This window comes from Entelurus aequoreus, linkage group LG02 (genome assembly GCF_033978785.1).
Source record: "Entelurus aequoreus isolate RoL-2023_Sb linkage group LG02, RoL_Eaeq_v1.1, whole genome shotgun sequence".
In the NCBI taxonomy this organism is placed as follows: domain Eukaryota; kingdom Metazoa; phylum Chordata; class Actinopteri; order Syngnathiformes; family Syngnathidae; genus Entelurus; species Entelurus aequoreus.
Genome location: NC_084732.1, coordinates 66,841,296 through 66,856,221, shown reverse-complemented (window position 1 = coordinate 66,856,221; position 14,926 = coordinate 66,841,296). Strand labels below are relative to the sequence as shown.

At 39.1% G+C, this 14,926-nt stretch overlaps 1 protein-coding gene across 2 annotated transcripts in view; it reads left to right on the top strand.

Moving 5' to 3' along the window:
* The window catches only part of slc17a6b (solute carrier family 17 member 6b), a 31,618-nt gene extending 18,274 nt beyond the window's left edge, over positions 1–13,344 (top strand). For both annotated transcript variants that reach the window (XM_062030969.1, XM_062030960.1), the window contains 4 exons: positions 90–222; positions 494–604; positions 4,259–4,386; positions 8,444–13,344. In XM_062030969.1, the coding sequence (XP_061886953.1) occupies positions 90–222; positions 494–604; positions 4,259–4,386; positions 8,444–8,785 (714 nt within the window). In that variant the 3' untranslated portion in view covers positions 8,786–13,344. The remainder of the gene's footprint in view (positions 1–89; positions 223–493; positions 605–4,258; positions 4,387–8,443) is intronic.
* The last annotated feature ends 1,582 nt before the right edge of the window (positions 13,345–14,926 follow it).

The window sequence follows — 14,926 nt, the reverse complement described above, 5'->3', positions numbered from 1 at the left end:
AAAAATACGGTATATATATATATTTTTTACATGCCTGTATTTAGCATCATTCACTCCTAATGTGGCTGATGGGGTTCCTGTGATTGTAGGTTGGCATTGTGTCTGCACTGCCCCATCTGGTGATGACCATCATCGTGCCCTTTGGCGGCCAGCTGGCGGACTACCTGCGCAGCAATAACATCCTGTCAACAACTACAGTCAGAAAAATCATGAACTGTGGAGGTGAGGAAGACACGAGTGTCAATTTTCACACTTCTCTCTGCACATTTAAAGGGTGTTACTGTCACAGTGTTTCATGGCTACTGCTCCCTTTTTGCCTGGTAGTGTAGTTTTGTAAAATACAATACTGATTGTCATTGCACATTGATTTGGTATCTGTCACTGGTGTAATTGAGAGCGGACCATGGAGCTTAATTCAATCGGCACTGTGGCGGCCAATAGCCTGTGGACTTTTGTGTGCTTGTGTGTCCGACCTGCCGTCCCTCTTTGCTAGGATTTGGCATGGAGGCGACGCTGCTGCTGGTGGTAGGATACTCCCACAGCAAAGGGGTGGCCATATCCTTTCTGGTGCTGGCAGTGGGCTTCAGTGGATTTGCTATATCAGGTTAGTAGACAACCAACTTGGTACGAATAAAACATTTTATAAAAAATAAATAAAAATAATCTTAGTTAGACACAAGAAAATACTAATGCTTTCATCTCGTTTGAAGTGCCCTCTCGACTGCAGTCACGTGTTCACTGCAAACAACACTTTTAAACACGTGTTTTACAGTGAAAATGGAAGGATGTATAAACTATACATGTACAGCGCTTTTCTACCTTTAAGGTACTCAAAGCACTTTGACACTATTTCCACATGTTGTACATTAAAGATACTAAAACCAGTACAATTTACTTTAGGTCAGTGATTCTTAAACGTGTATCACCAAGTGCCACCTCAGAAAACACTTGGCTATCCAAGTACCACCATAATGACCAACATTAAAATACAGTAGCGCAATAGGCCTGAGTATTTATTCAAAACAAGGCATATGTTTATTTACAAGTATATACAGTACATATTTATATATCTTTGGCAGCTATAACATTACACACACTGCACAAACGTCATCAACAATGATACTCCATTTCCATCCATCCATCCATCCGTCCATCCATCCATCCATCCATCCATTCATCCATTTTCTACTGCCTGTCCCTCTCGGAGCTGCGGGCGGGCAGGCTGGAGCCTACCACAGCTGAACTCGGGAGGAAGGCAGGGTACACCCTGGACAAGTCGCCACCTCATTGCAGGGCCACCACAGATAGACAGACAACATTAGCACACAGTACATATTTACAGACTTCTTTGGCGTACCACTACAGTACATGGTGGTACGCGTACCACAGTTTGAGAATCCCTAGTTAAATCTATATTTGCTGAATTATCTGAACAAAACACCTGTGTTATAGTAATAAAGCAAATGAGTGTATTATGCAATGTAGTAATAAAGCAGATTATTGTAATATCCAATCTCCCCAAGTGAGATATTTAATTTCTTAATATTAATATTTATTATAATTAGCTGTTTTTCACCGATTAAAACCTTTTTAAGGGCTTTAAGCACACTTGGACATTGTACACATGTTCATCATGACATGACACAGAAATCATCAACGACCATATACAGTAAGAATTTGTTTTCTTTGTTTCTTTTGTGTGATGCTTCAACTCTGGACAGGATTATTTTGTCTTCAGAATGCGTTGTAGGCCAATTATTACTACTTGAGACACCCCTGGTATAGTGGAAAAAAGCCAAGCTCTTCCAAAAGTCATGCGATTTGTAGTGGGCTTGTGTTTAGAGTGCCCGCCCTGAGATCGGTAGGTCGTGAGTTTAAACCCCGGCCGAGTCATACCAAAGACTATAAAATGGGACCCATTACCTCCCTGCTTGGCACTCAGCATCAAGGGTTGGAATTGGGGGTTAAATCACCAAAATGATTCCCGGGCGCGGCCACCGCTGCTGCTCACTGCACCCCTCACCTCCCAGGGGGTGAACAAGGGGATGGGTCAAATGCAGAGGACAAATTTCACCACACATAGTGTGTGTGTGACAATCATTGGTACTTTAACTTTAAATTAAAATGAAGCCTTGGCATTCAAACCACCACAATGCACGTTATTATTGGAGATTTTTGTGTGTGAAATTTTGTGAGATGTCATGTTAGTGAACATCTAAATGATTGATTCCACCTAAGAAAGGTGTTAGCAACCATAAAAACAGGGCAGTTGCTCGGAATTCTGAGTCTCCTGAAATAATATCGGTGTGGGCCCCTCTACCCCATTCATTGCCTGTGTGTGTGTGGCCCCCAGCAGGCTGTGGGCCTGTTAGAATTGTCAATGCCTTCCCCCCTATATGATGACATTGTATAAAACCAAAGGGTTCCCAGTAGCTGAACAGTAAACAATGAGCAATACATTTAATTGACTATCAAAGCCTTACTGGTCTGTAATTTAGTGTAGAGTGTAGACCAGGGGTGTCAGAAGTGCGGCCCGAGGGCCATTTGCGGCCCGCAGGTAATTTTTTAACGGCCCCGCGGCACATTCTAAAAATACGATTAAAAAAAATAAAAAACATAAAAAGTGGTATAAAAGAGCAAACAGGTGAAATGTAACAAGAACATGTTACAATGTTTACTCTAATAACACAAAGCTGCCATGCAGGCTGTTTCTTTCTTTAAAAAATAATAATGAATCAAAATCAATGTCATTATGAATTATTGACCTATTCAAAGCTCCAATTACATCACATTAAATATTCCACTTTGGAATATTTTTTGGGGAAAATATTTTGTGTCTGCCATATAAAAAACTAAGCTGTTTTGTTTAAAGCAGGGCCTAAAACGAACAAACAAAAAACATAAACAACAACAAAAGTTATAATTGACGGATAGATCTGAAGTTGATCTTGAGACTATTGTGTTAAAAGTTTAAAAAAAAGTATGATTTATTTTTTATATTTTACTGAGCAGGACCCTTTTGGATCCCCAATAATTTCAGTGGGACTTTTTTTTTTAAGTGTCTATTTAAGTTGCTCAAAGATAATAATTAATTAATGTTGTTATGAGTTATGCTATGAACTCCAATTATTATATAATCTCAAATATTCCACTTTAAAATGTTATTGGGGGAAAATATTGCATATTTTGTGTTTTTTCCACAAAAAAACTGGGTTTTCTTTGACAAAAAGAGCATACAACTTAAATCTTGAAAAAACACTTTATATTGACAGATAGACCTAATGTTGATTTGGGATTTAGACCTTGAATAATAATAATAATACTAAATAATGACACATTTTTTATATATTTTTTTACCTAAACCCTTTGGGGTCCCCAGGATCAAACCTGAGTGGAGGCCTAAATGTATATTTTTTTTATAAATATATTGTATTGTTTTTTTAAAATAAAAAATATCAAAATGGCCCTGGCTTGCTTTGATATTTCAGTGTGCGGCCCTCAATGGAAAAAGTTTGGACACCCCTGGTGTAGACAGTACTGTGTCAAAATCATGGTAAAAAATAAACAATATACAGGGATATTTATAATCTTAGGTTCCAGGGTGTAACTGAATTCCTAATTTGTTTCTTCAGCTGAAGGATTTGGAAACGTGCAATTTGATGTGGTGGATGGTATAATTTTCTGATTTATCAATCAACTGTATTTATTGCAGTCCGATTATTTATTTTCAGTTAGTATATGTCATTCATAGAAAAACAAATTAGGGTCGTCCATATGGTTTGTTTTGATTATTATAAAAGCACTATGATAATATTTATATTTCAGAGTACTTCTACAACACTGTTTTGGGGACATACATTAAGATATTTTTAACTAGCCATCAGCCATCAGAGGCATTTTCCAGATGAACCTAAAAACCACCATATCCTCTCAGTTGGAAAGCATGCTGAGGTTTTTTGTGACTGTGTGCGAAATGTTACTGCCTGTTGTTCCCCAGCTTTCTCCTGGAGTAGTGTTAAATAATTCAGAGCCCATAGTCTCAAGAGATTTGTCAGGCAGACGGAACGCAGCGAGCAGTCAGTCAGAGTGTGGGGGAGAGATGGTGGAGGCACTGCCTATTTCTTCTGCAAGATGGTCACTTTTTATCCACCAATCAGATTGTTTTTTTTATTACATGGTGTCCCAAATGTGGTATAAAAAATCAAACCTATATACAATGACAAATAAATAAATAGTCAATCTTGTTTCATATTTCCAGGCTTTAATGTCAACCATCTGGATATCGCCCCACGCTATGCCAGTATCCTCATGGGCATTTCCAATGGAGTGGGTACCCTCTCTGGCATGGTGTGTCCTCTGATTGTTGGTGCTATGACGAAAAACAAGGTAAATGCTTTTTTTCCGAATCGTCACGTTGGCATGATTTTTGTTTCATTTACATGACTGATTTGTTTAGCAATGCATCAAGGAAGGCAATGCTATTGTCAGTAGCAGTTTTAGATGTGGGCTGTGATGGGCAGTAACAAGCTACATGTACCTAAGCTTAACGACATTTCCCAATAGCTTGGCGGTAGCTTAGCTACTTTTTTAACGAGTAGCTGTTCCTGTCGCTTTGCTGTTTTTAGACCCATGTAGCAAGGTACACTATATTGCCAAAAGTATTTGGCCACCTGCCTTGACTCACATATGAACTTGAAGTGCCATCCCATTCCTAACCCATAGGGTTCAATATGATGTCGGTCCACCCTTTGCAGCTATTACAGCTTCAACTATTCTGGGAGGGCTGTCCACAAGGTTGTGGAATGTGTTTATAGGAATTTTCCACCATTCTTCCAAAAGCGCATTGGTGAGGTCACACACTGATGTTGGTCGAGAAGGCCTGGCTCTCAGTCGCCGTTCTAATTCATCCCAAAGGTGTTCTATCGGGTTCAGGTCAGGACTCTGTGCAGGCCAGTCAAGTTCATCCACACCAGACTCTGTCATCCATGTCTTTATGGACCTTGTTTGGTGCATTGGTGCACAGTCATGTTGGAAGAGGAAGGGGCCCGCTCCAAACTTTTCCCACAAGATTGGGTGCATGGAATTGTCCAAAATGTTTTGGTATCCTGGCAGATTCAAAGTTCCTTTCACTGGAACCAAGGGGCCGAGTGATTAGGACACCTGGTTCTGATCATTTGGATGGGTGGCCAAATACTTTTGGCAATATAGTGTATCTTATGTAAAAGCTACAAGCTACAAAGAGAGAAAATGGACTGCAAATCCAGGCCAAAAAAAAAAACAGAGTAAATTCAATTACCTGAGTTAGTGAAGGAATGAATGAGAACATCCATACATACAACGAAAATCCATGATTGGTTGGAGTTCGTATGGTGAGTCACAATTGGCTAATATAAGGTTAGGCCGAAACATTACGGACTGGAGAATCAGAGAGGCAAGATATGGCGGATCATCGAAACTAACAAGCAAAGTCAAAACAGTCACGCACTCATGTCACGTGATGACCAGGGAATCAGAGACAGAGGGACGCTTCAAGCTGACGACTCCAAAAAAAAAAAGAAACATAGCTGAAATTGGCAGAGGGATTCTCTCCCGCAGATTAGATTTTTCCTCGAGTGATGAAGATGATGTGCAGGAAACCCACAATAATGTGTGTCCTTGGCCATATTTAGACAAATGTGTGCATCTAGAGAAAACAAAGTCCCAAGCCTTAGTTTTTAGTTGTTTACTCTGTAAACCAAAATCATCGCTGCTCTCTTCATCTAAGACATCCAACACAAATTTAGGAACACACATTAAGGTGAGTTGGGTTCATGAAAAGTTTTACTGGACAATACAACCCTGGCAAGGTGAACCTAAAAAGACTTAATAAGAAATATAAAAACACGTGCTCTGGCATAAAACTAAACAAAAAGTGAAGGTGTACACAAAGTGCTTTACAGAAAATTACAAGAAGACAAACATAAGAATATAAAATAAATATTGAAATAAATAATAATTAAAATTAAAATCAGAAAATAAGATCATCATAAAAACAATCATAATTCAAATTAAGATAAACTAGTGTAGGTAAAATACTTTCAGTTGTCATATGCCAGTCAAATAAAAGTGCTTTTAGCCTGGGTTTGAACATTGTCAACGTTGAGGCCTGTCTCACATCTTCTGGAAGACTTTTCCAGATTTTAGGAGCATAAAACTGAAACAGAGCGTCACCATATTTGGTCCTGACTCCAGGCACCAGCAGGAGACCATACCCTAACATTTCAGAGATTGACTTTGGCACAAGGCCATGAAAAGACTTGTACACAATCAGAGCCGTTTTAAAGTAAATTTAAAGTATATTTTCTGAGCAACAGGAAGTCAGTGCAGTGACCTTAATACAGGCCTATAATGGTTGTATTTCCCCGTTCTAGTCGGGACTCGAGCAGCAGCATTTTGGATGTACTGCATCTGCTTTACAGCTTGTTTAGAGAGCCCAGTCAGAAGGCCATTACTGTAGTCTAACCTGCTGGAGACAAAGGCATGGACTAGTCTTTCTAAGTCTGACTCAGACATTATTCCTCTGATTTTGGCAACGCTTTCCAGGTGATAAAAAGCTGCTGATGGTATTAACTTAATGTGGCTGTTAAAGTTCAAATTCAGGGAAGTATAACAAAGGGAAGAGCAATGATACAGAAGACAGGGATACAACTAACAAAATACAAACTGACATAAGTAATCATGACAGATGGAAGCACATGAAAACGACGGATAATACATTTCTGGCAAAAATCCAACATTTGTGTAAGTATATTGACAATTAGGACACTTATCATCTTTACCTAAAGAAAAGCAGGCAGTTGAAAACACATCCTCATACTTTCTGTGAGATCCATTAAGAAATTAATCTTGAAAAATGTTTCAAATATAGGTGCTATGAAAGCGCCTGGAATTGTGTTTTTATTTTCATTTATGCAAAACAACAGTTTTCTCACTAGGAAGCCTTATATGCTCAGCTCAGTGGCCTTGTGGTTAGAGTGTCCGCCCTGAGACTGGGAGGTCGTGAGTTCAAACCCTGTACTCAATGAAAAAATGGGACCCATTGTCTCCTGCTTGGCACTCAGCATCAAGGGTTGAAATTGGGGGTTAAATCACCAAATGAACATGCGGATGGGTCAAATGCGGAGGACAAACTTGTGTATGACAATCATTGGGACTTTAACTTTAACTTTATATCATATAGTTTATATCATTTTATTCTATGATATCAGGCACGCTAACTGCCTAGCTCTTGTCACAGTGGACAGCAAAGTGGTTATTGCCAATATTGTGATTCAAGTAACAGGAGTTTTATCTATTTATTCATTTATTTATTTTTTGTTGATTTATTGGCGATTTTTGAGGAAAATGAAAATTCCTTTATTTTCACCCATTTGCCTGGGAAATTCTCCCATATTTTGAAATGCTGGCATGAGCATTGGAGCTATTGGTGTTTTGGGATTAGAATGGAGCTCAGAACGAGCAAAAGAGAATGAGTGCCTCTGTCGGGAAGCAACGATATTTATTGTATATTTTGGACATTATTATCTTTTAATGGGACATATTCATGGTTAGCTTACTGCAGGGGTCGCATTCTCAAAAAGGCTAGACTTGTTCAAATTCAAGGCCTCACAGACAGTCAGAAATTATAGAGCTGTTTTCAAAAATGGGGGCCACAACAGTGCTGTACTTTGGTTATAGAGTATGTTATGCCTTGTTTTAGTAGTTATTTTGAATGAATTAATGTATTTATTCCGGCAGACATATATACCAACACTTCATCACTCTTTGTAATTTGACAGACATGCAACGGCACCCACCGAAATGGGATACGGGAAAAAAGCAAGACTGCTTATCCCCGCCCCTAATTTACAATCAACTTATATGTTGGTTGTATAGCCCAAGTTTCAACAACAGATTTGATGGATACATGACAATTTCAAAACAAGAATGACATATGCTGGAAAACACTTTGTCAACAGCATTGAGCGACCATAAGATTAGCTCCATCTTGCCTGGGTATCTTTCGTCTTCTGAAGCCTTATCTGGTGTGTTATGTCCCTTATTCCACAGCGAGTTATTTTGCACCTGTGTCCCACAGTTGAGGTAGTCCAAACAACTCGTCATGTTTTTGATAGTTTCCCAACAACACATTTTTTTACCGCGAGGTTGAACACTCTTAGGCTAGAAGACAGTTTAATTTCTACGGTTTCACCCACGCTATAGATAACGTTTGAGCCTTGAATGCGGAATTCACCACGTTATGTTTGAATTTCAGGACACCCCTGAGATTTTGAGTTGGACTATGTTAAAGTCTGCTTATCTCTCAAGATATGCCTTATTTATGCAATAAAGGCTGTTTCTACTGCTATCTGCATGTTTGAGGAACTCATCTTATCCGTATTCTCTCCTTCTTCGGCCCCTTCAGACACGAGAAGAGTGGCAGTACGTGTTCCTAATAGCCTCCATGGTGCACTACGGGGGTGTGATATTCTACGGCATCTTCGCATCGGGGGAGAAACAGCCGTGGGCCGACCCCGAGCTGACCAGCGAAGAGAAGTGTGGCTTCATCGACGAGGACGAGCTGGCAGAGGAGACGGGCGACATCACGCAGAGTTACGTCGCTCAGGGAGGGCCCGCCAAGTCGTACGGCGCCACCACGCAGGTCAACGGAGGCTGGGCCGCCAGCTGGGAAAAGACGGAGGAGTACGTGCAGGAGGAGTCCCAGGGAGGAGGCTACGGATACAGGCAGGAGGAGGGATACTCGTAGACCAAACACACACACCGATACATGTGTAAACTTCTTGAGCGTGCGTCGATATAGTCCAATATAATATCATCGAAATAGAAATATTTAGAAAAAATAAAAATCACAATCTATTGTTGTAATTGCACAAGAAGTATAATGTATAAAAAAAACTAAAATAGCCTATTTGATTAAAAAGATGTGAGGCACATCAAATTGGCAGTAAATGTATTATTACGCATATGGATAATAGATATAATTATTTGGAGTGAAACTGTCTTTTAATGTGAAAATCCTCATCAGCAAAGGCTTCCCAAAGAACGAGTGAAGCCTGTGTAGGGTCCCCATCGTTAGTCACATGACCTGCTACTGGTTAGAGTACATAAAGCTGCCACTCAGACATCAGCGTCTATAAACGTACCACTGCACAGCATCGTAAACCGTTGACCGATTGTACCGTATCGCTCCTAAAAGCACACTTTTTTTTGGTTCCTCACTGGTCATCTTGAATTAAGGTGTCTCTTTCTGATGTTTGCTGTGTGCGCTCCATGTCAGATCTCAGCGCTGTAGTGCAAGAGTTGTTTTTGTTACCGCAAAAATGGTTGACTTTAAATAATGAGCACATCTGGAATTATGAAACGAATGAGATAATCATGTGTTTACAGCATTTTATTGTCCAAAATAATTGGTGTGAAAAAAAAAAAAAAAAAAAAAAGAACATTTAAGGGTGTGTGTGCAATTCAGAGACAAAATTAGCCAAATCGTATAACAGTATCAATATATTAGCGCAGCACAATTATATGGAAATAGAGAATGCACATAACTTAAAGCACATTTGTTAATATAAATATGTTACTATATTACCAGAGGATGTAGCGAATGGATAATATATACAGTGGTACCTTGGTTTTTCATTAGTAATCAGTTCCAAAAGGTATAACAAAAAGTGGAAAATGGTTTTTGTCATAAGGAATAATGTCAATCTAATTACTACGTTCCATACACCCAACAATATTGACATAAAACTAATCTTATAGCGAATAATTATCATTTTTACAAACAGAAATCAATGCGAAATATGTATAAATGATGGCTGAAATGGATAAATAAACATTTAATATCACTTTTACCTTTAATTATAAACTCTTGTAGGCAAAGATGGCGTAAACCAGGGGTGTCAAACTCATTTTAGATCGGGGGCCACATGTAGAAAAATCTACTCAAGTGGGCAGGGGTGGTAAAATCACAGCATGATAACTTAAAAATAAAGACTACTTGAGATTGTTTTCTTTGCTTAAAAATAGAACAAGCACATTCTGAAATTGTACAAATCATTTTTTTTTTTTTATAATTACCTGTTGCAGTTAATAGTATATATACTTTATTTGTCGTTATTTATATTTTCTGAATAAGTTATGTGATAATGTTCATCAGTCAACTCATTGGTGTTCATTTTCAATCTCTCAAGATAAAAAAATTATACCAAAATCAAATTACAAGATGATATTTATGTAGTTTGATCATTTTCCTCGACTGGTGCACTAACATCATATGGTTTATTTTGTTCATATGTAGCATCATCTACAAAGATACAAAGACTTGCAATTGCGACATCCAGTGGCCACATTTAGAACAGCTGTTTCTTTCATTCAAAAATTTCAGGTTAATTTTTATACCTAGCAAACTCATCCCGCGGGCCGGATAAAACCTGTTCACTGGCCTGATCCGGCCCTCGGACCGTATGTTTGACACTCCTGGCATAAACAGTACTTGGGAACCTCAATTTACAAATGTAATTGGCTTCTTAAACAGAGTTCGTAATTAGAAAAACATTGTATATTGAAGCAAATGCTCCACATGAAACAATGTAAAAATGAATAATAGGTTCCAGCTTTGACAAAAGTCCATATTTTTGTCAAAGTTTGTACCCTTTGAACAGAATATAAAGTGTTATACAGTACTGTATAGCAAACAAACATAACAAGGGAGTGATGGATCAGCCTTCGATTTAATAACAAAGTCAAAACAACTCAATGGATGTTGTCATTCATCCAGGTCATTGTATTCTCAGGGCATTTAATCGATCGCAACTCGACTCTTCAGTTTGTCTCAGAAGACATTTCGTCTTAAGACCATGGACTAATGAAGCCTATGGATGAGAAGCGAAACGTCTCCTAAGACAAACTGAACAATCCAGCTGCAACCGAATGAACATCCCGAGAAAGTCAAAACAGCAACAATGAGTTGAGCTGTCCTCCACAAAATAGCTTGTTTGTACAATGAGGGGTTCATAAATCGAGGTTCCACTGTAGTAAGGGAGGGGTTAAGCCATGTGGATGCTACAAGTTCTTACATTTAATAGTGTTTCTCACCTTTTTATCAAAGTGCTGGCACTCACAACTTTTTTTGGCCCTATGGTGGATTATTTAGCCGTTGTACTCAATTTAAAAAAAAAAAAACTGTTTCTGTCACCAACACGTGGGCCAACACATTTGTTTCTGTAGACTAGTTTGTGGCAGTATGATGATTCCTCCTAAGAACCAACGTTTGTTGCAGTGGACATTTGTTTTTGGTAGATTCATTTTGTCAGAGTTAAACATTTCAGGAAAAAAAAAATACCCTACTGTACAAAACAAAAACATCCACTGCAGAGGACGCTGAATGGTCCTCAGGGGGTTATGAAAACCAGAGCAAAATGTCAGCAAAAAATGTTGAAAATCATATCATACAAAAATGAAGGTACCACTGTATGTTGTTGCTATGTCAATAAAACATAAAGCAAATTGATGTTTTTATACAAAATAGATAATTATTCAGTAAAATACTTGAAGATGTTCCATCTGGGCAAATAGTGATAATAGAGTTATTAGGTGTAACTATTGGCCTAATGTTTGCAACAATCAGAGTATTCTTGATTTCAACGATTGAGACGATGCACCCCACCTTAGAATCACTAGAGGGGGCCACATCTGTCGTATGAAGACCATTCATTCATCAGCACTTCACGATATAAACGTGTGCGAATGCGTACCAATGCATGGAACTTTGTGGTGCAGCCTCTTTCTTTCGAGTCGGCGTGTCTTTGTCTCAGAAACTGTTACTGATGTTTCCATTTCTTTGCACAATTAACCAAAGGTGAAAAGCAAACACGGCTTTGAGCGGAAAGTTCCATTTTCTAAGAGAGCACACGCAGACCATCGGCCACAAGGTTGCAGTCTGGACCAAACTTCTCTCTGTACTGTACAAAGCAATAAATCCATAGTAACAGTTTTGGTCCAACCCAACATTTTCATCATGTAACAGTTTTTTATGCATTTGTTCCAACTTAGTGTTTTTGTGATAATAATGTATGAAATGATGCTATAATAATCTATAATATATCATACAATATTTAGTCCAATGCAAACATCTTAAGAGTTTGTGATGGGGCTGCTCACCAGATGAGAATGATAAGCGGGGCTCTGTGAACAACGGGCGCTCCTCTTCCTGTTTTTATTAACTTGTCCCTTCTCTCTACCAGTTTTTTGTTGCATTTGATCAATGTTGTTCATCAATTTCCTGGACTCGTTACCGTTCTGAACCACATGTACCTCCTCTGTCCCCTTTTCCCTCGTGTACCTCCTGATTGCATTGTCTGAACAGTCAGTGCCGTTTAAAGACGATAACTGTTGCACCGAGAAAAAAAAGAAAAAGAAAAAGAAAAAGACAAACGTGCAACTTAAAGTAGTTCAACTTTCCTGTTTTTGTGCCTCTGAAGTTAAAGTGTTATTATATGCCTTCTGTTGCTCTGTAAACTGAGAGGTTTGTTGGTGTCAAAAAGAAAATACATCCTTTTTAAAAAAAAAAACTAATCAAATAGGTCCTTGTGTCCTATTCATGCGTGTATTTTGTCAGCCTTGATATGATTCAAAATAATTTGTGTTCATCCTTTGAGTTGAAACAATAATGTGCAATGTTTGAAGGGCCTGAGTAAGGAAGAAGGAAGGAAGTGTACTTTATTGTTATTGCACATTGTACAGAGTGACGGACCAGGAACGCTGATGGGTTGCTATTTAAGGTGCCCCGTAAAAAAATTTAAATTACTACACGTAGGCTTCTATGTGGGGAGGACTCAGTCTGGGGCCAGGAAAAAAAAACTTGATAGCCACGATAAGCACATATACACATGTTACGACACAGAAACCACAAGGGGGGGCTTCCGATGACGAAGCTGCATCCCTTTTGGCGCTGCTCCAGCCTTCCATCACACCTAAGGAGTTATGTGGTGGCAAAGGCATGGGGTGGAGGTATGTGTGCATATGTGCAGTCCATGGTCCATGGTATGTGTGTTGTTACGTCGATAGGCTCTGCATGCCCATCGAAGAGTGTTCAACTCCTCAGGAGTTGAACCTACTAATGTGTTGACAACAAACCTTCATAGATCATAATGAATAAATTAATAACTTGCACCACACATTGAAATCAATGTTTTTTTACAGTATGTGTGTGTATGGTTTGCAGATAACGGGTTCTGGACCATGATGAGTTTGCATGTTAAGGTAGGTTCATCTGAGACTGCCAAATAGGGATGTTATCACGGAAAAACAAAATGCCTTATTTCAGTTCAAATTAATACTTACTTTAGTGGTCTTAGGGCATTGAATTGAACGCAACTAGACTGGTTTAAACAAGAAAGCTAGCTAGCTTAGCTATTATGCAAAATTTACTTACAAACTTTTCTTACCTATTGGTACCTGCTTGTGCGTATTTGGGATCTGCATTAATCCCCCCAAAATTGAAATCAAAACATTGCTGAGATATTTATAAAGCAATCTTAACCCCCTTCATACTTACCCTCCTTCATAATTCCTCCAAACGGTACGGATCATCCGCATATGGGAGAAATTTACCCAAACATTGTTGCACGAGTCAGCCATTTTTAATTTATGTAGGATTGGGTGTACCACAATGAAACCCAATGAAGGAAATTGCTGTTCTTGGTTGCTTTAACCAGCAGAAGTCGCTCTCATCTTAAGTGAAAAAATGCCTTACTTTTAACTTGTATAAATTGTGGCAATTTGCCATCATCAGTGAAGAAGTCAATTCGGGTGTGTACAAAGAAGAGTCCTGATTCACCCACAAACCTTAGATTTTCAGAGAAACTACTTTTAATGGTGGGCTTGTAGCCTACTATTTGTGGAAATGGGGGAAACAATGAAACGGTAAGCAATAGGAGTAGTTTAGAAATGTGTGAACGATATGTTAACAATGTTAGCTGTATGTTTAACGTTGTGTAGCTAGCTTAGCCTTTCAATGTAAGACAATAGCGTCACCGTCCCCGGCAAAATAAAAAACTATTTTCCTAAAAAACACTTGTAATTGGATCAGTGGCTACTGTGTTTGGTAATGGACCAGCTGGTAATATAATCCATTGTTACAGTCGCGATGTAGCTTACTGTACACCACTTGATCATGATCGATGGCTGGTGGGGATCTATTGCTGGCATCTGTTTGTCTCGAGAGACAATAGAGTTTTGCGCTCAAATGTCAATTCCTGTGCAACGCCTGTTGTGACTATATAAGCCAATTCTTGACCGACATGCTTTGTTGCAGTTCCTGCACACATATTGTATTGTTGGTTGATTCAGTGGGGGTGTGACTGTTTGCTTTCTACGTTCACGCTTCTCCTCCCATTGTCTTACTCTTCTTAAGTCACTCTGATGTACGCCCTCCTCCACTAACTTCCTCCATTTCCAACGTTCATTTGAAGAAGCTTCCCAGTTTAATTGGTTGATGTCACTGGCCTTCATATCACGCTTACACACATCTTTAAATCGAAGGACAGGTCTTCCCACAGCCCTTGTTCCAGAGGCCAGTTCTCCGTACAGCATGTCTTTTGGAATGCGAGAGTCATCCATTCGACTTACATGGCCAAGCCATCTCAGACGTCGTTGTGTAAGGAGAGCGAAGATTGTCTTCATTCCTGTTTTCTCGAGGATATCCTTATTCGGAATGCGATCCTGCCATTTAATTCCCAGAATCCGCCTTAGGCACCGAAGATGGAAGGAGTTCAAACGGCGCTCTTGGCGTGCATACGAGGTCCATGACTCACTGCCATAAAGTAGAGTGCTAAGAACACAGGCTTGATAGATCTTATTTTTCGTGTTGATGGTTAGCAGTCTGTTC